Here is a 27,250-nt window from a genome sequence, read left to right on the forward strand (position 1 = left end):
GGTTCCTCTGTTTGATTCTGCAATAATGTTAACCTTACACTTATGACCTTGGATTGTTGCTGTGGGAATGATTGTATTGGTACAAATTTAACATCATGAGTTCTCTGTAGAATCAACCAAGAGACACCTGGCTTTGGGGAACGCAAATGGCCTCCTTTTTTACAGTTTTCTATGAAAATCAACAATAAGCAGAAAAATTTTCATTAGAATCTTTACATATTTTCATTAATGTGTAGAGCCTTCAAAAAGAAGAAAGTGGTTTCTTCTGCCTTGAAGTTACATGTCACTGTCAGAGGACATTATAATTGGATAGTCCAAGTACCTTTTGGCACAAGACTACTATGTGAAAAAGAGCAAATCCTACTATTTGTAGAATTTATGATCAGTTTAAAATGGAATAAAGAATCAAAAAGCAAAGTTTCCTATATTATTTTAACAGAATCATAGCATCTAAGAGCTGGAGAGGCCCCCAGAGGCAGATTCCCAATCTTTACCTGAGCAAGAATTCCTTCTATATTCCTGACAAGTCATCCAATCTCTACTTGAAGATTTCCAACATGGGGAAGCCCATTATTTGCTAAGACATTTTTGGATAGTTCTAATTTTAAGAAAGGTTTTCCTTGGTTCTGCATTTTGAGGTCAGACAGAATAAATCTGATCCATCTTCCTCATGATGACCTCTTCAAATGCTAGAAGACAACTGTCATAGCTGCTCTAACTTAGCTCTAAGCTAACCAATCCCATTTCTTTCTTTTTTTTTAAATTAATTTATTTTATTTTTAACCCATGCTAGAATAATTTTTTACAGCATTACCCCTTGCACTCACTTATGTTCTAATTTTTCCCCTCCCTCCCTCCACCCCCTCCCTCAGATGACAAGCAGACCTTTACATGTTAAATAGGTTACAGTATATCCTAGATACAATATATGTGTGCAGAACGGAACAGTTCTCTTGTTGCACAGGGAGAATTGGATTCAGAAGGTAGAAATAACCCAAGAAGAAAAACTAAAATGCAAGCAATTTATATTCATTCCCAGTGTTCGTTCTTTGGGTGTAGTTGCTTCTGTCCATCTTTGATCAATAGAAACTGAATTAGCTCTCTTTATTGAAGAGAATCCCATTTCTTCCAATGGATATTTTATTATCTATAAAGGACCTAAAGATCAGAGAAAATACTCTGAATATTTCTTCTTGTTTAATATAATTGACTCAATTAAAGCTCTTCAGTCTGCAGAAATGTCTAAGTTAAATAAGCATTTTAGCAAAGTACATTAAGTTCTGATAATTACTTTCATATAATTAACAGTTGCAGAATATTTTTTTCCAACTTTAGGTGAGTGTTTAGTACGATTCAGAGTTTCAGAGTTTGAAGGAACCTTCAAGCAGGAACCCACTTTATAACAGTTTTGAGAAATCTTCTAGTTATGGAGAACTCACTGCTATAAAAGGTTACCTGTGAATATTTGGACAATCCCATGCCATTATCTGGTCATTTAGTTACATAAATAAAGGTTTTCCAACAGTTACAGTTCTTCCATTTGTCATTTTTAAAAATGTAGAATAACTTTGTTTCTTTTACCTCCTGCTAGTTTCCTTTACCTAGGTCCGTCTTCTTTCTTGTTCTTTACTCTTGATTCTAACCTCCATTTCTTATAGGTGCTTATTTTGATTTTCTTAAGTTCCACATTTCTTTTTTCTTTTACTAACTTAAATTTTCTGCATTCATGTTATTTTTTTCAAGCTAGCTAATTGTGGATTTTTTGAAAGGTGAACCTTGAACTTGCTGATAAGATTCAAGGACTTAAGATCTTTTTCTCAGGAAATATCTTTACCTGTTTTTTTGGAAGCTGCCTCGATCCTCTTTCCAGAATCAGTTTTTCCTCCTTCTATTATAATCCCTATATGCATGTGTTATATGCATATCTATATATGCGTTGTTCTTTATTCTTCTCTTCTTTTTGGTTAAAGTTTCTAAGAGATATTCGTTGAGATTGAAACTTTTCTTTTTCTTTATCTGGAGACATTCATATTTGTTTCTGATTACTTTTGTTTTTCTTAAATACTTTTGAATTTTCATCTGAGAAGATTGGATGTTTCCTTTCCCTACATATGTGTATGCACATATATGTATATACAGAGATACACATACACATGTGTGGGAGACACACAGAGAGAGAGAGAGAGAGAGAGAGAACTGGCTATGTCTTGACTTGATTTTATTCCTTTTGATTCACTGGTCACTGAGTATTTATTGGGTTCCAACCATGAATCAGGACTTAAGTTAACTGCTTTGGTTCTCCATGTTGCACATTTTTTCCTTATCATTTCTTTAATCTCTTTAGTCATGCTAGCATTACAATATACATCTCATTCTTCTTTCCTGGTCCATAAACCAACAATATGCTTTCAAATTTTCCTTCTAGATAGGATCTGCTTCAATTTCTCCCCTCCCTAGTGTTCATTCCCCTGCCCCCATCCTTACTCTGTCTGTTTCCCTCTTCCCAACTGCCATGGAATCTTCTGGTTTCAAGTTAAAACTTTCCAGAATTCCTTCCCTTCTTCACTAGACCAAAAAAAAAAAAAAAAAAAAAAAAAAAAAAAAAGCCCAAAATAGTCAAGCCATTCCAGTTATTCTTTCTTCAGATTTATTCCAGACTTTAACTTCAAAACAACAGATTTCAAAACTTGAAAGAGTATGGGGAAATTTCTCACACTGTATTTGTCAACACTTTGAGCAGGCCCTAAATTTTATTTAAGGACATTAGCTTAAATAGTCATCTATTTTGTCTAGAGTTTTGACCTCTGACTTGGAGGCAGGTGTCTGTTTTCATTTTTCCATCTGTGAGGTACAGATGTTTTTTTAAAAAAATAAGAATATGTGGATAATGAATGATTGGTTTTCTGAGACTGATGAATAAGATTCCTAAACCTTCAAATACATTTAAATTTTGGATTTTAAAGAAGTATCTAATTTGTTTTTGTTGTTTTGTTTTGTTTTTAATGTTTCAGGCTATTGATGGTATGCATGACAAAGGAATTGTTGAAGATCTACATTGTGGCTCCATGAAGGGCACCAGCATGAGACCACCACTTCCTGGAATGGGTCCTCCTCAGAGTCCGATGGATCAACATAGCCAAGGTTTATTCCAGCTGCACTTTTGATTTTTTTTTCAAATCTCTTAAGCTTAGCAATTAGTTATTTACATCATCATTGGGAATGATGTCAAATAAAAAAGCTAGCATTTTTACCTCTAGTTTTTTAATAGGATTTTTTTTTCTTTTAACATCAGTGAATGCATTTTTTGGATGGATATTACTAAAGTGAAAGGGAAACAGGCCAGTAGCAACTGTTACTCAAATTGTGAACCTGCTGTGAGAGACAAAAGCTATGCTTATTTTAACATGGGTGACTGTTCTCATAAGTAGTTATTTGTGAAAATAATTCCTGGTTTGCTGAATTCAAGTATTATATATTCTTCCTTATTCGGCCTTCTTCACCATGGCCTAAGTATTCATGGAGTAAAAAATAATAAAAATAGCTAGCATTTACATAGTGCTATGTGACTTGCTTTTTCCTAAACACTTCAGAGACATTGTTTCATTTCATCCCCACTAAATCCATTTTACATTTTAAAAAACGGAGAGAAATACAGAATTTCATAGCTAATAAGTATCTTGAGGTTGAATTTGAACTCAGGTTTTCCTATTCCAGGTCCAGAATTCTTAAGCACTATGTTAGATCTCGGTTCACATTTTGCATATAAGCTCCTGTCTTCATGTTTTACATGTATTCCATTGACTATCTTGCAGTTAAAAAGTTTTCATATTCATAATACAAATATATGTCTCAGGGAAGATTTTTGACTCATATCCTTTTGAAATTTAAGTAGGAAAATGGTTTCTTATCTATTAAAAAAATTCAACAATTTGTGTGTTAGTGTCAACAGAACAACATCATGAAATTAGAAGAAAAATCATTTTAGCAAAAATTTGATATGTTTGTGGTAGAGTAGTATGGGGAATAATAAAGTCTGGACAATGTTTTCTCTAGTAGTTCTTAGAAACGTGTCTTTACTATGACTACTCAGGCCAAAAACTGAAATACTTGTAATGGTCATAAAATATGCCAGGGGCAACAGAATCTTGAACATACATTCTATCAAAATAAAACTGCCCCACTCTGAAACAACTTGACCTTTCCCCCCACCCCCGATATTAGGTGGAAAGATGACATAATCACTATATTTTATTTTTTAGTTTCTTTTTTATTTTTTAATAATAGCTTTATATTTTCAAAATACATTCAAAGATAGTTTTCAACATTCACCCTTGTAAAATCTTCTGTTCCAAATTTTTTTTTACTCCCTTCACTCTACCCTCTCCTTTAGACATCAAGTAATCCAATACAGGATAAACATGTGCAATTCTTCTAAACATATTTCCACATTTATCATGTTGCACAAGAAAAATAAGATCAAAAAGGGGAAAAAAATTGAGAAAAAAAAAAAGCAACACCTAACCAAAAAAATGAAAATTACTCTGTTATGATTTACATTCATTCCCCATAATTCTCTTTCTGAATGCAGATGTCTCTGTTCTCTCCAACACAAGTGTATTGAAATTGGCCTGAATTGTCTCATAGTTGAAAAGAGCCCAAGTCCATCAGAGTTGATCATCACATAATCTTCTTGTTGTGTACAATGTTCTCTTGATTATTCTCTTAGCATCAGTTCATATGTCTGTCTAGGCCATATTGAAATCAGACTGCTGATCATTTCTTATAGAATAATACTTGTCAATATACTTTTAAAAATATCATTTTAACTTCCAAGGCCATATAAAATCATGGAATGAATATGTTTATAAAATGCTTGGAAGGTTACAGATTAAAGGTGTTAAATTTTATTGTCTCTCCTCTTTCAATCTTAAGTATCAAACTCTGTTTCCTAAATAAATGTCTACTCAAAGTTTTTAAGTTAATTTTTAACTGTAGTAAATTCTTGTCCATTTGAAATATTAATGATTGGATAAAGTAGAATTTTAATCATTAAGTCAATTAACAAGCATTTATTAAATGCCAAGTATGTCTCAAGAACTATGCTAAACTGAATTTGAATTGATATTTTTCTTAAAGACATATGAGGCACATAAATGTGGGGAATTATAATTAAAGTGAGATGTCAGCAGTTTAAAATTTTTTAAAGTAGGTATTATGAAAAAAATTTTAAAATATATCTATTAGTGTATTTTTCCATTCAGATAGTGTGAAATAAGTGTGTATACATAATGTGGAAACTCTTTACTCATTAAAATTTTAATTTAATAGACTTAGAGGTTAAATGACTTATCTAGGATTTTATTGCCAGTAAATGTCATGAGTTGTGTAAAATAGTGGATATATGCCGAGTTTAAAAATCATAAAGATTTGAATCCTGGTTCATATCTTAGAGGATTGTAGAGGATTTTTTTTTCTCTTTATTGTTTGCATCTCTCAATGTATCTATCTCTCTCTCTACTTCTAATACTCTCTATTTCTGTCTCTGGCTTTCTGTGTTTAGAGACAATGTTTGTCTTTTGTCTTTGTGTTTTTGATTCTGTCTCTAAATCTGGTTTTCCTCTGTTTCTAACTCTGGCATTCAGTATTTAGCATAGTCTTAAGTGATACATAATGGCTGTGTATTCATGGCAAAATTATTTAACTTGCCTGAGGAAAAAATGTCCCAGAAAACTCATCAAGATTTTAACATAGAGATCAGTTGCAAATTCACACTGATGAAGGGGGTTTACACATTAGAAATTCCCCAAAATACAGCTGTGGACCCAAATCCAAATCATAAAAACCCTGGTAACAACCAAATGTGGTGTGATTTGAAGAGTACAACCTTTTAAAAGTAAATGAAAACTGATTTAGGTTATTGATTTTCCTTTAATAAATTAAGGAATTTTATATATTAGGATTTCAAAAAAAAGTCATATTATTGTTAGTAGATTAAAAAGATCTTTAGAGATAGGTATATATTATTTAAAGATTAAATTCATTTAAACACTGCAGTACTTTCTCATGATTTCATTAGAAAGAGAAAATTTCATATACTCTTAGAGTAAGACTGGGAAAATGAAGAGACTTGACTGGAGAAGGAATTCAGCTTCTTTTTAATTCTGACTTTTGAATGAGGAAATCTAAAATGATTTTGAAAAGCAAAATATGCAACCAGTTTGTCATCCTGTTGATAAATACATATTTATTTTCAGAGACAGGTAATTCATCCACTTTGTGTTTTCAACTCAAGATGATTACCAAAATAAGTTATGCAATTTCATCATTTAGATTCTACTTTTCTTTAAATTTATTGAAATGCTACTCATGTAGAAAGAATATCTCTCTGTGACTGAGACATTCTATCACATTTTTAATATCATCCTGTGGTGATGAGTTTATAAAAATCTGCCATTAGTGGAAATATCCCAAATTGGTTTTTCTTTTCATCATTTCTTTCTTCTTATCAAATCCAAGGAGACTTGACATTTTTGTTGCATTCATTCCCAAGTGACTAGTTAACTCTTCAAAACTTGAGTGCATTGTGCTTACAATTCTTAGGGTCAAATCTTCAGAGTTTTTTTTTTTTTTTTTGATTGTTGTTCCCTTGGCTACATTAATAGAAATACATGAAGAAAACAACATTGTTTCTGGGTCATATTGAAAAAAAAACTAAAATATAATATAATTTTATATTTCCTAAAGGCAGGATTATTCCTTATTTAATGTTTGCATTAGTTCTTCAATTAAAGTTATTGATAATTTAAATAATGCTTTAATTAAAGCATTTAAGTTATCAATATCATTTATGTATTTTGGGAGTCATATCAAAACTTATAAAATTCATTAATTCAATAAAAATGTATTAAGCATTTGTTATATGCAAGACTTCAGGGATATCAGGATAAAATTGAGAGATCAAAACATTGCTTTATTTTGGAAAATGAAACATATATGAAGCATATGATCCTTCCTATTTTTAGCATTATCACGTCAGATATGAAAATTGAAATGATACTGTTACAATTTTTCCATTTTAAGAGTTGGCATCATAGAGGTAAGACCAAGTAAGGGCTCTTTATAGTATTTCTGTTATCATTGAGAAATAAAATGATAATTGAGGAGCAAATACATGGGTTACTTAAGGGAATCAAAAATGCATCTCATAAGTTGAAATATAGGAAGAATATGTCCTTTAGTATATTATTAATGCTCCACCAATTTTTTTTTTTTGATGTGAGAAATAATGAAGCAATGGAACTTCTAGTAGTTGCTTTGAAAACATGATTTTAGGGAGATTTTATTTTAAGTTCTATCTATGATATTGCTGAGCACCATGATCACCTTACTTTCATTGCTTTTTTTTTTACTCCCTTAGAAATTTAGCAAACATTTATTTAACACATTTTATACAACGTACCAGGTTGGGAGCTAGAGAAACAAGGACAAAACTGAGAAATAGTCCTTGACCTGAGGGAAGGATGCATCAGGTAGAGTACATAAGTAAAATACATTAAAGGAAGTAAAAGGACACATTTAAAATGTTCTGGGAAAATTGGAGGAGGTAGAAATAAATAAGAACTGGAGAATTCAGGGAAGACTTTCAGAAGAGATGACACATGAGCTCAGTTTTGAAGGAAGGATAAAACTCTGAAAAATAGAGGTTGATTTAATGGCTGAAAAAATATTTAGTAAGTGTTTACTGTGAGCCATGCACTTTGCTGAGTACTGTGGATATAAATGGGGGCGGGGGGGAAACAGTTCCTACTTTCGAGGAGCTTATACAACAGTTAGGACATACAGCTAAAGATGAAGAAGCAGAGCTCTCTCTGTATTAGAGCATCATCTGTACAAAGGCACAAAGATTAGGGGACCTTTGTTGAAAATGGGGAGGGGATTAATAGTCCAGTTTACTTAGAAAGTAGAGTATATGAAGAGGAAGAGTGTATTTTAAGGACAGAACAGTTAATTGTAGCTAAATTGTAGCTATCCATTGGCTCAGTGAATAGAGCATAAGGACGAGAGTCAGGAAGACTGATTTTAAATTTTGGCCTCAGATACTTAATAACAGTAAGACTTTGTGCAAAACATTATTTCTCTTTCCTCAACTGTCAAATGTTGAAAATAAAGCACTTACCTCCCAGGGTTGTTGTGATGATCAAATGAGATAAGATTTGTAAAGTACTTAGCACAATGTCTGACACAGAGGAGATGCTGTAGGATAATGATGATGATGACAAAAATTATTATTATTGTAGAATACATCAGATACCAGGTTAATAAGACTTTATTTTAATCTTATTAACAATATGGATCCATTGAAAATTTTTAAACAAAGAAATTACATGGTCAGACCCATGTATTAGAGATATTATACCAGTAACTTTATGTAGAATAGCTTGGGGAAAAGAGAAATTGGAGACTGGAAGATAAAATAAGATAAAGTATTTGATCTCTCAATAGAAAGAGATGAGATGGTGGCAGTAAGGAAGGAAAGGAAGAAATGATGAAATACCAATTTGAGAAATTAAAATGGCTTTGTAACTCATTTATCTCCATTTTAAAATTTACCTTTAATGTTTCCAGATTTTAATTTACTTAAATACTAAGCAGAGATCTTTGAACAGCATGTTATTTTTACTCCCCTTTCTAAATGATTATTCTGGTATAAATAATTGTATGTTCAGTTATCCCCTCCACATCATGGTTATCCCTGCAATCAGAAAAATCCTCATAAAACTTTTTGACCCTCTCTTCATCCCTGGAAAGAATTATGCATTTTCTCTTTTTTCTTTTATGGAATTAACCAAATTGTAAAATTTGTAAAATGTTTCTTTTAAAATTGAAAAATAATTAATTGGTTATGAGCCCTGTGGCATCTTTGAGTGTTATCTGAGACTTTAACAAAACTCACCCCACCCCATTCCCATTTAATTTTTTTTTATTTTGATCCATATATCGAAACCATAATAGGGAGAGCTGTGATTTGGAAGAGATAACTTCATTTCACTGTGAGTCTCAAGTAGTTTATGTTGTTAAATTATCTCCTAGACAAAGTCAGTTAATTGGTCTCATACACTTATTTTCAGGACAGATATATAAATATTTTGACTCAACATGGGCCTAGTGCTTGGCAAAATAAAGGTGTTTAATAAATTTTTGTCATATGGAAATGAATAAAAAACCTTTATGATAATATTTCTATTAGAAAGATTGTTAGATAAGTATATTTCCTTATAGGGCAAATCAATTTCTATCATACGTTTTTGCATTATGTTTTAAAATAACTTCCTCACACATCTATTAATTAAATTTGCTCCCTTTCTGATTGCTGCCTGTTGATTTCTGATCAACACTTATGTCCTTTTCTTTTGGTCTTGTATAAATATGGGCAGTAGAATGGACACTTCTCTTTCTGATCTGAATGGGTTAGACTTCACAAATTTTGGAAATTATAGTTCATATAGTTTTTACTTAAAGATTTGTTGTGTAGCCAAAAGCAAATCTAGGATGTACCTGCATTTCCCCTAATCATTTTCCTCAAGTATTATGCTCTTAATAAGAATGAATATATTAATATAGCTGCTAACTGTATAAACCTTCCACAAATTAACCTAAAATATATTCAATAGTAAATCTCTAATGTCTTTTCTGCTTTATTTCAGGTTATATGTCTCCACACCCATCTCCACTGGGAGCCCCAGAACATGTCTCCAGCCCAATGTCTGGAGGAGGTCCAACTCCACCCCAGATGCCACCAAGCCAGCCAGGACCCATGATATCAGGAGATCCTCAGGCTATGAGCCAACCCAATCGAGGTCCTTCACCTTTCAGCCCTGTCCAGCTGCATCAGCTCAGAGCTCAAATTTTAGCTTACAAAATGTTGGCCAGAGGCCAGCCACTACCAGAAACCCTGCAGCTTGCTGTGCAGGGCAAGAGGACACTGCCTGGCATCCAGCAACAACAACCACCTCTTGTCACCTTCAACCGACCATCTGGTAGGTTAACATGTAACTACACATACAATGTATAGCTCAATTTCAGAGAAGAAATAATGTTAGAGTACAGGAAAATCCTGATTCAAGAAAGGTAACTTACGCTAGTCCCAGTCCTAGCTCAACTAGAGGGATGGTATCTGGGGTTTCCTATTCTCACTTCTCACCCCTTGTCTCCTCTCCCTCTCACCATAAGATGGCTCAATCTTCCAGCCTAGGTTTTATCAAAGAATCTAATAAAGCCATATATTTTATTTTAAATTTCCAATAAAACAAAATCCATAGGCATTTGCTTTTTAGCTACAGACTTCATGGTACCAGTCAGAGTCATGTGAGGGGTGTTATTTAGCACTTCTAATCCAGTATCCCACTGTCTCCTTCATCTCTTCATAAAGCTGATAGTGGGCCCATAGTCAAGAGACTTGGGCTTAAGTTCTAGTTCTACTTTTTAACTTTGTGACTTCAGGCTAATCATTTAATGACCTGTTTGCCACCAGTACAGCCTTCTTCAATCATAGGTGCTGGAGGCGTCAAATGAGAGAGAGAGAGGATGTAAATGTGTTTTACAGAGACAGTGTGGCTCCAAAGAATTGCCTCAGAGCTAGAGGGGGACAACTTGGGCCTGGGTCCTTCCTTGTCTTATGGGCAAGTCATGGAAGCTCTTTAAGCCTTGGTTTATTTGTTTTTAGATTATATTCTTTTTTATATTTACCTTTTTTTATAGCTGCCTTCCTCTATATAGAACCCTCACTTGTGACAGGAAAAAAAGGTCAAGCAGATTAGCCAGACCAGCCAGCATCTAGCAGTGCATACACATTTGTTTTGTGCCTACTATATACTGGTTATTGTTAAATGCTGGGGATAGCAATGAAATATGCCTTTCCTCTAAAAGCTTGCATTCTATCAGCAGAGACTGTGTGTGTGTGTGTGTGTGTGTGTGTGTGTTGTGCCAGTCACTAAGCATTTAATGAGTGCCTACTATATGCCAGATACTGTATTAAATACTGGGGATACAAAGAAAAGCAAAAGACAGTTTTGGACTTGAGAAGTTTACAGTCTAACAGAGCAAACAAATATATAGTATGTTTATACTATATATAAATAGAAACTAATTAAAAGAAGGAAGGCATTAGAATCAAGAGGAATTGTGAAAGGTTTCTTCTAGAAGGTAGGATTTTAGTTGGGACTTGATGGAAGTTAGAGAAGCTGGGAGGTGAAAATAAAGAGAGATAATATTCCAGGCACAGAGAATAGACAGGGGTAACAACAACCAAAAAAAAAACCACTGAGCTAAGAACTGGAGTGTTAGATGCTACACAAAGAAGTCTGGCATCACTAGATTGAAGAGTACATGGCTCTAAAACCTCACCACCAAGAATAGGGGAATATATTTTATTATTTGGTGCTGTGATTGTTTATTAAAATTAACCCTAGTTTGGCTGCCTTTCATTATTATTTTTATTTATGTTATTGTGATCATTGTGCATTTTGTTTTCTTGGTTAAGTTCACATCCCTCTATCATTTACTTTTTATTACATCCCCATGCTTCTGTGAATTCCTCAACATCTATAATTTCTTACAGTGCAGTAATAACCCATTACATTTATATGTTCAGTTTGTTTAGCCATCCTTCTAAAGATGGGCACCCATTTTCTATTTTGTCTTTTTTGTTTTGATTTGGTTTTTACTGCCATAAAAAATGATCTTAGACATATTTGGGCATGTATTCTATTTATTACTTCCTTGGAGTACATGTCCAATGGTAGGCTGAATCAAAGAATAGATTGGTGAATTTACTAACATAGTTCCAAGATGTTTTTCAGAACAATTAGACCAAAGCTGTTATGACCAATTAATTATACATTCTCTATAGTGTATTAACGTGCCTTGTCTTGCACCAGCTCTTCTAACATTGACTGCATCTTTTATTATATTTGCCAATTTGATTTACCAGTAAACTTTAAAATCAATTAAGTAGTGAATTATTACTATCAATGCTATTCATTGAACTCCTTGTAATCTGATTTCTATCTCTATTATTCCATAAAAATAGCTTCTTTGAAGTCATCAAAGACCTTCTTGACCTTGCAGGGATTTTTCCTCACATTATTTTTCTTGACATTTCCATGGCATTCAAGACTATGGATTTTCTTGCAAATCTCTTCTTCCTTCATACTGCATCATCCTTATTTTCATTTCATCTCTCTGTCTGCTTCTTCTCCTCCTTTTGCTGCTTTTACTTTCTCTATGCATTGGACGAAGTGACTTCAGGGGTTTCTCTCATTTCTAGATCTCAGGATTCTAATTCCAAGATCTCACTGCAAACAAACATTTTAAATTTTTACTTACCTTTCCACATCATATTATAGAATTCTGACAGCCAAAAATTCTTATATAAATCTCAAAATAATTTAGGATATTTTTGGTTTTGTCCACTTTTTTATATTTTGATTATTAATTCAGTTAATATCTATAGATTACATAAAGTAATAACTTGTATATCAGCAGAAAACTCTGAAAATAAGATCTTTTTTGCTCAGAATTTTTAAAAAAATAATTCTCTTGAAATCATAATTCTCCAAATATGACATCATAATATCCAATAACAACAAATTATGATTTTTAGTCTAGAAATAAGAAGCTTACACTAAATAACTCTTCAGTAGTTGTCCCTTAGAAGTGTCAGCAGCTCTTTAATGGAATGTGGTCTTGTCTGCCTTGAGTTCCATTTTAAGTCCAGAATTTTTCTTTTAATTTTGCTCTCCTCTTCCATTTGGAGATTAAAGCATTAGAGAAACAAGGGGCTAAAAAAGAGATTTTTTTTTTTTTGAGGAAGGTAGAAATTCAAATGTTTTATTGGCCATTTTTTTCAGTACCTTTCTTTGTGTTATCAGTTATTTTTTAGTATGTTCAATTTAAATAAACTTCATTACATTTATTTTTCCACCCAGTGGAATATACTTAAATTTGTATTTAATGCATAAAACTGTTATTTGCATAAATATCCTTGTGTGCCAGAAGGCAGAATGTGATTTCTCAATGCATAGAAATCTTGAGCATGTAAGACTATGTATTTTAATAAGTTTGTTTCCTTATTTCTTGAATTCAGGCATAGGGATGCATCCAATTGGTACACCTCCAGCTGGGCCAGGACAGACATCAGGGATTCCAGGGCACACATCTACAATGACTCCTAAAACATGGGCAGAAGGTAAAGGAGTAGGCATTTCATTCTTCAGACAATTAAAGTTAAATTGTATGTAAGAGAGAATAGGAATCTGTTGCCCATTTTAAGGTATTGATGAATGTTATATCATTTATCAGTGTGAATTACATAAGAGAAATATCTTCTCTGCTATTAGTCAGTCACTATGTAAGCCTCCTGAGGCACAAGCTTAAAAACTAATGGATAGATTGGTATGTCATGAGCAGTAGTTAATTGTAGTGAACTCTGCAGTCCACTATTTTCCTAACTATTTTAAATAGAAGTTGTCACAGAATGTGAAATAAGAACTATATGTTATAACAATAGACATATTTATGTTTAGTTAGAAACTGAAATTCCTTTGATGATAACTAAGCCAAGTTTGCATCAGATTATCAGAGAACACATACAATCAAGTCTTTGATAAGCAGATTTCCCCTTCTATGGTGGGTTGTTTAAAGAGTTTCATTTCAATGACAAGCTCTTTGAGGAAGGAACTTTTTTTTTTTAATTTAATAAACATAAACAAACATGAACATTTAATTATGATTATAAAGCAAAAAAGGGGATTGCAAATGAAGGTGAGGAATTCTGATTCTTAAAAATAAAATTTTTTATTTTTAAATTTTTTAGTTAACACATTGAATAATGTAGTCTGGGACCCCAAAACTTTTGATGACCTAGAATTGTGGGATGAATCAAATAAGAAAAAATTTAGGAAAGATAATGGTTGTATACTTGAGTTCCCCCAAAATTATTCATTCCACAAATATATCTTGGGAGAGCTAGAAGTCTAAAAATGATCTGGGTATTTTGAGATTCTACAAGATCAATATGAATCAACATGTAACAACAAAAAAAGCTAATGCATTAGATTATTAGATTTCATTAAAAGAAATATAGCATCTTGGACAAGAGAAAGGATGTGTTGGCAGGATCATATGGAGAATAATGGATTCTGGGTGGACATTTTATGAAGGACATTAATAAACTGGAGAGTGTCCAATGGAAGGGCCATCAGGGTTGTGAAAAATGGTTAAAGAAACGGGAATGTTTAGTGTGGAGAATAAAAAGACTTAAAAGGGAAAACATAGGATTACAGATCAAGAGACAGTGTTTTTCAAAGTTAGGATCTCTTTGACTATCTAGTAAAGCTTTCTTAGAATCATGATTTTAAGCATATAAAATAAAATATATAAAATTAACAAAGAGAATCAATTTCATTGAAATACATAAAAATAATTTTTAAAATTCTTTTTTAAAGAATTTCACATATTCCACATTAAGAAACCTTGATATAGAGCCATACGGAACTTTAAATACCATCTAATCTGACTCTCTCATTATATTGATGAGAATACCTAATACCAAAGAGGTTATGACTGTCAAACAGGAAGAAGCTATAGAAACAGACATATTTTGAACCCAAGTACTCTGATTCCACAGGCAAGTGATAACTGTCTTCAAGAATTTGAAATTTCTTATCTAATATAAGAATTAATTTTGTTCTCTTGGGTCACAGGGCAGAACTATGAGCAGGGGATTATAAATTATAGAGAAGCAGATTTAAGTTTGATATAGGGAAATTTTTTCTAAAAATTAGAGCTATACAAAAATAGAACAGATGTTTTAGTAGAAGGTTTTCCTTGTTGGCATTTTTCAAGCAATTGCACAGCCACTTGTTGGAAAATTAGAGAAGGCTTGCTTCTTCTGGCATAAATAAGAGAAGGCTTACTTCTTCTGGCATGGATTCAATTGGTGGCCATTGAGATTCTGTTAATATTCTGTAGTTTTAATCCTGGAGTTTCAGGGTACAGAATTCTATGTTTCAAATTTCTTAGCTCTTTGCCATAAGGGTAAGTCAGCAGGGTAAGGCTTTTTCTTTGGTAGCCAGCTGCCTCAGAAAACTAGCTATTCATACTAGATGGATTTTTAGGGTCAACAAAGGAAAAGAAATTGATTCCTAAACAACTGACATTTTTTATTTTTTCAATTTTCACGTTCTCTTACCACCCTCCTCTTATTACAAAACACAAATAAGTAAAAACTTGAAGAAATGTGTACAATAAACAAACCAAATTCTAGCATTGTCGATTTCCAGAAATGTTTGTTTCATTCTGTGCTATTAAAGCATCACCTCTCTATTAGGAGGTGAATGGCCTGCCTCATCATTCGTCATCTGGAATTATGATTGATCATTGTCTTGAGTTGTTAAGTATCTAAAAGTTTTCTTTTTAATGTTATTGTATCATTGTTCTACAGGTTCTTAACTCTTCATGAATTCACAAAAATTGGCTCAAATTCCTTTAAAACCATTCCTTTGTCATTTTTAACAGCACATTTACTTTTTCCTTAACTGATGGTCAACTTTAAGTCTCCAGTTCTTTGTCATGTTGCTTTTCATCCTTAATTCTTGAAGAAAACTGATGACATCCAGTGGGTCATGTCAGTGACTTGCAAGTAAATTGGATTTAATTGAAGCTGAGCTTTGCAAAGTCATCAGTCTCACTTTTCCCTCCAGAGTCATTTGGAATTTAGTGGCAAAACATAGATCAGAAGGATTCATAATGGTCCCAGATGCAGCGGGAGACCTTGGCCTCTTTATCACTAAGATAAGAGCAACTGTAGACATTTCTGGTATATTTAGGATTTACTGCTCTTCTTTTCATTTGTTTGGAGTTTAGGCCTAGAGATGATCTCATTGAGTCACTTTTGGGGTCTAGTGTCACATTGCTATTTAGAATGGCTAGACAATGAACTTCTCCAAGAGAGCATTAGTGTTATGGGCCAGAACTCTGAACTTGAAACAAGGATTCTCACAAGGTGCTAATTCATTGGAATTGATGATACAATGGTTATCTAGTTTAGCATGATGATTAACAGTTCTCTAGTTCAGTATTATTAATTTAATCTTACAACAAATAATAGTTTCCTAGTGATATAATGATTAGTTTATACTTAGTGTAGAGCACATAAGCTGGGACCTCAAGCTCTTGGAGGGAAGGAGAGAGAGATTCAACTCCATCTTCTGTCAATCCCCTGGTGGCTGGCCTGGCCTCCTGCATGTCTCCACAGAAACCCAGACTCCTAAAGGCCTCTAAAGAGGAAAGCTAGATGAAACCCCAGGCAAGGAGACAAGAAGGAGACAGCAAAGGATTTGGACTTTAACACTTGGCTATTCTCGTGGTGATTACTGAACTGAAAAGAAGGCTGCCCCAAAGACCTCCAGAAACCACCAGAAAACGAAACCACAGAACATGACACATTAATGTGTCTATTTTTTATTTTTATGAATTTGAGTCATTTCAATTCCTATGCATTTTCAAGTGAGATTTTTGTCAGAAAGACTTTCTGCAAGCTAGGTTGTTGTTTTTTTTTTTTTTTTTTTAAACCATTGAACTGTTTCTTTTCTAATTTTAACTTCTTTGGTTTTATTTGTGGGAATTATAGATTAATTCTAGGTTATATTACTTTAAATTAATACCATTCTAAAATTAGAAAAGTGAATATATCTAAAAGTATCATTACAGGATGCTATTTTTATTAATATACTTTATTGATATCAATCACATATAATAATTCATGTGTATAATAGAACTTTTTCATGTCTATTTTATTTGTGATATACATCCTAGTTTTGGAAGAAAAATATTTTGAGAATTATATTGTAAGTGAATTATCATGACAACTTTTAGAAATCTGATATTAAAAAAAATGTTATCTACTGTACCTGCACATCAGGTGTGTGTGTGTGTGTGTGTGTGTGTGTGTGTGTGTGTGTGTGTGTGTGTTTGTGTGTGTTTTATAAAACACTTTTAGGGGGAAAAAAGGCTTACCTCAAATCTCTTCTCCTAATAAGTGTTGTAATTGCCAGTACATTTCTTAGCACCACAGATTTTTGGGGAGAATAGAAAAAACTAAGAGATAAATTAAAGTAGTAAACGAGTAATACCTATATCATTATGCTATCTTCACCTCATATTCTCTTGGCTTTTTTAGACAAATTGTTTTGTTGTTAAAATTTTGTTTTATTTTCCTTTGGTTCTCTGTTCTAGTTCCTATCAGCTCTTTTGTTAGATTCCTCCTATAATTTATAATTTTCGTGTTAATTCCATTTCCAAAATGGAATCTCCTTGGAGATTGAATAAATGCAATTTTAAAAAATAGGTTTTAAATTATTATACTTAATCACTACATCATCCTTCATTATTCTCTTCTTTGGGCTCTTAAAAGAATCTAAAAAGATTCCTTTTAACATTGAATAAATTTCCTGGCTGACATTGCTCAAGAGAGCTGAAGAAGAACTTGGAGAAAAAAATGTACTAATAATTTAAACTTGAATACCTACCTTTGAATTATTTTATTTATTCATTGTAGGCTCACTTAAAATTTTCAGAATTTAAAAATAGATAAAATGCACTTAAGGTAAATAGTATATGGGGAAAAGTCTCTTATTTGGCCCTTGTCTAGTAGTTAGACCTTACTCCTACTTTACTTTTACACTTTTTTTATTATAGCTTTTTATTTACAAATATATGCATCGGTAATTTTTCAGCATTGATAATTGCAAATCCTTTTGTTCCAATTTATTTCCCTCCTTTCCCCCATCCCTTCCCCCAGATGGCAGGTTGACCAATACATGTTAAATATGTTAAAGTATAAGTTAAATAAAATATATGTATACATGTCCAAACAGTTATTTTGCTGTATAAAAAGAGTTGGACTTTGAAATAGTGTACAATTATTGTATATATTTTCAGACTTTTTCAATATATTGATCAACTAGTTATGCTACTTTTTTCTCCTCTTTTTCTCTTTTTAAATTTTGTCTTTAAAAAAATTGTTATATAAGATTCCTCTCTGGGAGTTAAAAGGGGGTTGTTATGAAAACTATAGTGCTATAAAAAAGGCTACAATTAAAAAAATTTTTTTCAATTCTGATGGACGTGTCCCACTTCAACAATAAGATGAATAAGTGTGATGGAAATCAAAAATGCAGGCGGAGAAAAATAGAGGGATTGGGAATTCTATGTAGTGGTTCATAGTCATCTCCCAGAGTTCTTTCTCTGGGTGTAGCTGGTTCAGTTCATTACTGCTCTATTGGAACTGATTTCGTTCATCAACTCCCAGAGAGTAATCTTATATAACAATTTTTTAAAAGACAAAATTTAAAAAGAGAAAAAGAGGAGATAAAAGTAGCATAACTAGTTGATCAATATATTGAAAAAGTCTGAAAATATATACAATAAGCAATACTTGTTATACAAGTTTTTTGCATTTAAACTCAAGGAATTTAGTTCATAAAATGCAGAATCTCAGAATGTTTGCCTATGCATATATATTTTTGTGTTGATAACCAGAGAGAAAAATCTTTCTTTCATATCTTAATACTTGATGATTTTTTTAAAAAGAGGAATCTTATTAGATTTAAAAAAAAATGCTACACAATATTTTTGAATACTTTTTAATGGCAGTGTTAAGATAAATATTTTTGCCTTTTAATATTGAATTGTGTTTTAGAGAGCTGATAAAAATAAATGAATTGGCTTTCCTTTAAAAATACATAACCTAATCATAAATGTAATTCTATATACAAAGAATCAAAACTCTATTAATAATAATTAACATAATTAATAGTCAGGAAGTATTGCCCTGGGTTTCACTCTGAGGATTTGAGGGTAGCCTCCACATCTGATCTGATGACTGCTGTACTGCTCCCTAATTTTCATGAACCTTGGGGACAACTGTAATTCCTTTTTAGAATCTATTCTTTAAAACACATCTAAAATCTAAAATCTAAAAATCCATTCCGTTTATTATGTCAAAGTAATTTTTGATTCACTTTCCAAAGGACTTTTTGGTAATCTGCTTTTCACTATAAGGATAGAGGTCAGACCTTGTTTGTTTTAGGTGTTTAATATGGCTTCCTTTCCTTAGGAAAATTTGTTGTTTTATTTGTATGAGCTAAAATTAAGTCTCTGATCATTATTATTTATAAAACTTTTAAATTTTATAGGCCAAGCATCAGATATGAATGTTCCAAATACCCCACAAAAGCTTGCAGTTCCACCTCCAAGTGGAAGACCTTCACCAGCCCCTCCAGCCGCTCAGCCAGCTGCTGCACTACCTGGACCTTCTGTGCCCCAGCCAACCCCTGGGCAGCCTTCACCTGTAGTTCAGCTACAGCAAAAGCAGAATCGGATTAGCCCCATTCAGAAACCACAGGGACTGGATCCTGTTGAAATACTTCAGGAGAGAGAATACAGGTAAGAAATTAAAGTTAAAAATTTAAATGAACAATGATAACAATACAGAAAACAAGTGCTTTAAGACCATTATCTCATTTTACAGTATGTTGCAGATCCCCCATTTTACTGGCAAGAACCTGAGCTTTAGAGGTTAAATGCTTTGCCCAACCATAGAACTACCAACTAGTAGAGAAATTATTTGAATGAAGTTCCGCTGGCTCCAAATGGATACTGTATCATTTTATTTACCCTTATAGTACTTTTATCATGTTTCCAGAAAGGCAGCTGTTAGTGTCTTTCTGCTTTTCTTTTATAGTGAAATAAAGGAAAAGGCCTAATATTACTGAAAATATTTCACAGAACATTGCTGCATATAGAAATGAATAATAGTAATAATTTTAACACAATGCCTGATCATCATTTTTACAATATTGTTTGTCAAGTCACTGGCCTGCATTTTGAAATATAGATTATCTTCCTTATTTCTGAAAATCAGTATGCTTACCTGCTTCCAGTCGTATGTTATCACGTTATTTTCCATGATTTTTTTTTAGGATTTTTGGCAACAGTTCTGCCATTATAATCTTCCTTACCTTGGGGATATATCCTTTTGTCCAGGCCTGGTGGTTTGACCTCCCTTAGGACATTTTGGAACTTCCTTGCTGTCATCCCTTCATATTTAGTTTTTAAATTCCCTCTTAGTAAATCATTCTTTTGTCTTGGAAGAGAGAGTGGAAGCAAATCAGAAATTCTTTCTTTTTTCTAATTATCCCCAACTGTCCCATATACCTCAAAATGCTGTCTAATCCAATTCTTGATCTTTTTCTTGCCTTCATTATAGCTAAAAAGTTTTTTATGGTAAAGATAACTTTAGCATTTATCAAAAATCTTGACATTCTCAACTTCAGTTCTCTTGACAGTTCTCATACATTCCACTTTTGTATTCATCCTTAATCATCTGAGCAAGTTTCTTTTAATTTAGTCTTTTAAAAATTCTAGCTTGTTGATATGTTCCCTGAGGAGCTACATCCATCTTTTCAAACTGTTCTTTCTTTTCTTCTTCATTGGAATCATTTATGTTTGTGTCATTAGAATTTCATTCTTGAATTCTTCCCATCCCTCTTAAGTCAGTTTTCTTTGTAGAATGTTGGGTCACAAGATTCTATCTTTTCTTTGATCTCTTTCAAATCTGTTCTCTAGAAATTTAGATGATGAGGCCAACTGTTCCTTACATTCTCTTCTTTATCATGTATCTAAGATGTTTTATTCACTTCTTTTGAAAGTACCTTTCATGTATTCCAAGTACTCTGCTAATTTCTTTCTTTGATCAGAGTCAGGTTCAGTAGAGCAATTCCTTCATTTTTTCTGCTTCCTGAAAGCTAAAATTATCTGTGAACCAAGTGAAGAATTTATCAAATTACTGGTTTTTGGCAGAGAGAAAAATCCTACTTGTGTCCTCAGAATTAAAGTCCACCCTCATGCCCCATCATATTCTGCCTCTTCGCCAGCTTTGTGAGCTCTTTGTGCCCAGGTGTGCTACCCCCACAACATCCCTTCCATTGCTACCTACTTTGATCATTACCCAAAGATACTCTACCATTATTTTCCTTACAATTAGTTCATGAATTTCCACATAGAAATGTATTATTTTGATATGTAATGCATCTTCATTGGATCTTTTATTTAATATGTGTCTTTGCTATATTTCCACAATGGGTCACATTCCATTCAGTCTTCATACTCACAAAGTTGTATTTACCATAAAATTCTAAACTGATAGATAATACATAGTAACATGAATTTTATTTTTATATATAAATATATCTTATTATTTTATGTATGATTTATTATTGTGTATTTGTTAAATATATTTTATCATTTTATGTCACCATAACATTATTTTTATTATAAAAATTAAGTTATATGTGATTATATTAATTTATATTTCAGTATTTTACTGTTTATATATTTATTTTTGATATTTAAAGATTCTGTTGTTATATATGATTTACTGTTATAAAGTTTAGTATTATAAGCTTTTCACTTTATCACTTTTGGTTTTCTTCCTCCCCTAGTTTTGTCTTTTGGGTGATGTTACATAATCTGCCCTGGTGTACATTACTGGGCTTCTTTTGAGGTTTGAGATGGTGCCAGAATTTTAATGGGTACCATGCTTACAAGGAACTCATTTTTAACACCATTTTGAGAGTAAAGTGCTATGTTGATCTTAACGAATGGCCCCAGATGTATAATGTATAGCATTCCTTGGTATAATTTAAAGCTAGTTTAATGTGTAAAAAGCACCCCATCCCACCCACCCCCATTCCAATCCTGCATTTTTATTTTATTTTATTTTATTTATTTATTTTTAATTATAGCTTTTTATTGACAACATATGCATGGGTAATTTTTACAACATTGTCCCTTGCACTCACTTCTGTTCCAACTTTTCCCTTTCGTCTTACACATGTTAAACATGTTAAAGTATATCCTAGATAGATACAATATATGTATGCAGATCTGTACAGTTCTCTTGTTGCACAAGAAAAATTGGATTCAGAAGATAAAAATAACCTGAGAAAAAAAACAAAAGTGCAACTAGTCCACATTCGTTTCCCATTGTTCCTTCTCTGGGTGTAGCTGATTCTGTCCATAATTGATCAATTGGAACTGAATTAGATCTTGTCTTTGTCGAAGATATCCACTTCTATCAGAATACATCCTCATACAGTATTGTTGTTGAAGTGTATAATGATCTCCTGGTTCTGCTCATTTCACTCAGCATCAGTTCATGTAAGTCTCTCCAAACCTCTCTGTATTCATCCTGCTGGTCATTTTTTACAAAATAATAATATTCCATAACATATCATTCATAGATCACAATTTACCATTCTCCAATTGATGGGCATCCATTCATTTTCCAATTTCCAGCCACTATAAAAAGGACTGCCACAAACATTTTGGCACATACACGTCCCTTTCCCTTCTTAAATATCTCTTTGGGGTATAAGTCCAGTAGTAGCACTGCTGGATCAAAGGGTATGCACAGTTTGATAACTTTTTGAGCTCTCCAGAATAGCTGAATCTGTTCACAACTCCACCAATAATGCATCAGTGTCACAGTTTTCTTGTACACCCTCCAATATTTGTCATTATCTTTTCCTGTCATCTTAGCCAATCTGACAGATATGCAGTGGTATCTCAGAGTTGTCTTAATTTGCATTTCTCTGATCAATAGTGATATGGAACACCGTTTCATATGAATAGAAATAGTTTCAATTTCATCATCTGAAAACTGTCTATTCATATTCTTTGACCATTTATCAATTGGAAAATGGCTTTATTTCTTACAAATTAGACTCTGTATATTTTAGAAATAAGGCCTTTATCAGAACCTTGAATTGTAAAAATGTTTTTCCAGTTTATTGCTTTCCTTCTACTTTTGTTTGCATTACTTTTGTTTGTACAAAAGCTTTTTAATTTGATATAATCAAAATTTTCTATTTTGTGATCAATAATGATCTCTAGTTCTTCTTTGGTCACAAATTCCTTCCTCCTCCACAGGTCTGAGAGCTAAACTATTTTATGTTCCTCTAATTTATTTATAATCTTATTCTTTATGCTAAATCATAAACCCATTTTGATCTTATCTTGCTGTACGATATTAAGGTGGGTCCATGCCTAGTTTCTGCCATACTAATTTCCAGTTTTTCTAGCAGTTATGGTCAAATAGTGAATTCTTATCCCAAAAGTTGGGATCTTTGGGTTTGTCAAGCACTAGACCTACAGTTATCAACTAATTTGTCCTGTCAACCTAACCTATTCCACTGATCAACTAGTTCATTTCTTAGTCAATACCAAATGGTTCTGGGGACCATTGCTTTATAATAGTTTTAGATCAGGTATAGCTAGGCCACCTTCATTTGATTTTTTTTTTCATTAGTTCCTTTGCAAATCTTGACCCTTTGTTCTTCCATATGAATTTTGTTGCTATTTTTTCTAGGTCATTAAAATAGTTTCTTGGGATTCTGATTGGTATAGCACTAAATAAATAAATTAGTTTAGGTAGTATTGTCATCTTTATTATATTCGCTTAGCCTATCCAAGAGCACTAAATATTTTTCCAATTGGTTAGATCTGACTTTATTTGTGTGGAAAGTGTTTTGTAATTTTGCTCATATAATTCTTCACTTTCCTTTGGTAGATTCCCAAATATTTTATGCTGTTGATAGTTATTTTGAATGGAATTTCTTTTTGTATCTCTTGCTGTTGGGTTCTGTTGGTGATGTATAAAAACGCTGAGTATTTATGTGGATTTTTGTATCCTGCAACTTTGCTAAAGTTGTGAATTATTTCTAATAGCTTTTTAGTAGAATCTCTGGGGTTCTCTACAAGTATACCATCATATCATCTGTAAAGAGTGATAATTTGGTTTCCTCATTACTTACTCTAATTCTTTTAATCTCTTTTTCTTCTCTTTTTGCTGAAGGTAGCATTTCTAATATAATATTGAATAATAATAGTGATAGTGGGCAACCTTGTTTCACTCCTGATTTTACTGAGAATGATTACAGATTATATCCCTATTACATATGATGCTTACTGACAGTTTTAAATAGATACTCCTGCCTATTTTAAGGAAAAGTCAATTTATTCCTATACTCTCAAGTGTTTTTATTAGGAATGGATATTGGATTTTATCAAATGCTTTTTCTGCATCTATTGAAATGATAAATATTTTTGTTAATTTGGTTATTTATATAGTGAATTATGCTAATAGCTTTCCTACTATTGAACCAGCCCTGCATTCCTGGTATAAATCCTACTTGGTCATGGTATATTATGCTGGGGATAATTTTTTTTAATTTTTTTTACTAATATTTTATTTAAGATTTTTGCATCAATATTCATTAGGGAGACTGGTCTATAATTTTCTTTCTCTGTTTTCAACCTACCTGGTTTAGGTATCACTACCATTTCTGTGTCATAAAATGAATTTGGTAGGACTCCTTCACTCCCTATTTTTTCAAATAGTTTATATAGCATTGGGGCTAATTGTTCTTTAAATGTTTGTTAGAATTCACATATACATCCATCTGGCCCTGGGGATTTTTTCTTAGGGAATTGATAAATAGCTTGTTCTATTTCTTTTTCTAAGATGGGAATGTTTAACCAATTTACTTCTTCCTCTGTTAATCTGGACAAGCTGTATTTTTGAAGATATTCTTCCATTTCATTTAATATATCTAATTTATTGGCATAAAGTTGGGCAAAGTAACTTCTAATTATTTCTCTAATTTTCTCTTCATAAGTGGCGGGTTCTTGAGATGACTGCGTTAGCACCATGGATATCTTAGAATCAGCCAGAGTTAGGATAAACAAAAATCCTTAGTCTTTATTCTTGGTCTTTAGGAGTAAAAATAAAGGGGATGGAAGCAGGAGCTCCACAACCCCCTTCTTCCTTATCTACTGCCAAAGTGACCCTGGCTATTCTTACTCCACCCCTTAGTCCCTCTTACAGTCCTCTGTATATACCAATCATCGAGCCAGCACAAGATAATGGGGAAGGGCCATTTTCCCAGCATATGCCCATAGAGCAGTCAGTAGTTAGCCTCAAGTACTTGGCTGACCTGATCTCAGTACATTGACTCAAGAGTTTCAGCCTTCTACAGGTTCTCCCTTTTCATTTTTAAGACTAACAATTTGATTTTTCCCTTTCCTTTTTTTAAAATCAGATTTAGTAAGGGTTAATCTATTTTATTGTTTTTTTTTCATAAAATTAACTCTTAAAACTAACTAATTCAATAGTTCTTTTACTTTCTTATTAATCTCTCCTTTTATTTTTAGAATTTCAAGTTTAGTGTTTGACTGGGGGTTTTTAATTTGTTTCTTTTCGAGTTTTTTTAGTTGCAACCCCAATTCATTGACCTTCTCTTTCTCTATTTTATTTATATTTAGAGATATAAAATTTCCCCTTATTACCACTTTGGGTGCATCCCACACATTTTGGTATGACGTCTTATAATTGTCATTTTCTTGGGTGAAATTATTAATTATGTCTATGATTTGCTGTTTCACCCAATCATTCTTTAGCATAAGATTATTTAGTTTCCAATAATTTTTTGGTCTGTTTTCCCCTGGCTTTTTATTGAATGTAATTTTCATTGCATTGTGATCTTTTTTTTTTTTTTTTTTTTTTTTAATTTTTTATTTAATAATTACATTATATTGACACTCATTTCTGTTCCGATTTTTTTTCCCCTCCCTCCCTCCACCCCCTCCCCTAGATGGCAAGCAGTCCTTTATATGTTGGATATGTTGCAGTATATCCTAGATACAATATATGTTTGCAGAACCGAACAGTTCTCTTGTTGCGTAGGGAGAATTGGATTCAGAAGGTATAAATAACCCGGGAAGAAAAACAAAAATGCAGATAGTTCACATTCGTTTCCCAGTGTTCTTTCTTTGGGTGTAGCTGCTTTTGTCCGTCATTTATCAATTGAAACTCAGGTCTCTTTGTCAAAGAAATCCACTTCCATCAAAATATGTCCTCATACAATATCGTTGTCGAAGTGTATAATGATCTCCTGGTTCTGCTCATTTCACTTAGCATCAGTTCATGTAGGTCTCTCCAAGCCTCTCTGTATTCATCCTGCTGGTCATTTCTTACAGAACAATAATATTCCATAACATTCATATACCACAATTTACCCAGCCATTCTCCAATTGATGGGCATCCATTCATTTTCCAGTTTCTAGCCACTACAAACAGGGCTGCTACAAACATTTTGGCACATACAGGTCCCTTTCCCTTCTTTAGTATTTCTTTGGGATATAAGCCCAATAGAAACACTGCTGGATCAAAGGATATGCACATTTTGATAATTTTTTGGGCATAATTCCAGATTGCTCTCCAGAATGGTTGGATTCGTTCACAACTCCACCAACAATGCATTAGTGTCCCAGTTTTCCCGCATCCCCTCCAACATTCATCATTATTTTTTCCTGTCATCTTAGCCAATCTGACAGGTGTGTAGTGGTATCTCAGAGTTGTCTTAATTTGCATTTCTCTGATCAATAATGATTTGGAACACTCTTTCATATGAGTGGTAATAGTTTCAATCTCATCCTCTGAAAATTGTCTGTTCATATCCTTTGACCATTTATCAATTGGAGAATGGCTTGATTTCTTATAAATTTGAGTCAGTTCTCTATATATTTTGGAAATGAGGCCTTTATCAGAACCTTTAACTGTGAAAATGTTTTCCCAGTTTGTTGCTTCCCTTCTAATCTTGTTTGCATTAGTTTTATTTGTACAAAGGCTTTTTAATTTGATGTAATCGAAATTTTCTATTCTGTGATCAGTAATGGTCTCTAGTTCATCTTTGGTCACAAATTTCTTTCTCCTCCACAAGTCTGAGAGATAAACTATTCTATGTTCCTCTAATTTATTTATAATCTCGTTCTTTATGCCTAGGTCATAGACCCATTTTGATCTTATCTTGGTATATGGTGTTAAGTGTGGGTCCATGCCTAATTTCTGCCATACTAATTTCCAATTATCCCAGCAGTTTTTATCAAATAATGAATTCTTTTCCAGAAGTTAGGGGCTTTGGGTTTGTCAAACACTAGATTGCTATAATTGACTATTCTGTCTTGTGAGCCTAGCCTTTTCCACTGATCCACTAATCTATTTCTTAGCCAATACCAAATGGTTTTGGTGACTGCTGCTTTATAATATAATTTTAGATCAGGTACAGCT

At 32.7% G+C, this 27,250-nt stretch overlaps 1 protein-coding gene across 6 annotated transcripts in view; it reads left to right on the top strand.

Annotated features, from left to right (window-relative positions):
* Positions 1–27,250, top strand: part of SMARCA2 (SWI/SNF related, matrix associated, actin dependent regulator of chromatin, subfamily a, member 2) — a 241,370-nt gene that overhangs the window by 14,416 nt on the left and 199,704 nt on the right. For 5 of the 6 annotated variants that reach the window (XM_051962447.1, XM_051962452.1, XM_051962456.1 and 2 more), the window contains exons 3-6: positions 3,012–3,141; positions 9,705–10,037; positions 13,145–13,246; positions 19,257–19,506. In XM_051962447.1, the coding sequence (XP_051818407.1) occupies positions 3,012–3,141; positions 9,705–10,037; positions 13,145–13,246; positions 19,257–19,506 (815 nt within the window). The remainder of the gene's footprint in view (positions 1–3,011; positions 3,142–9,704; positions 10,038–13,144; positions 13,247–19,256; positions 19,507–27,250) is intronic. The other variant, XM_051962462.1, reaches the window with a different exon arrangement.

The sequence above is a fragment of the Antechinus flavipes genome, chromosome 1 (genome assembly GCF_016432865.1).
Source record: "Antechinus flavipes isolate AdamAnt ecotype Samford, QLD, Australia chromosome 1, AdamAnt_v2, whole genome shotgun sequence".
Taxonomy (NCBI): Eukaryota; Metazoa; Chordata; class Mammalia; order Dasyuromorphia; family Dasyuridae; genus Antechinus; species Antechinus flavipes.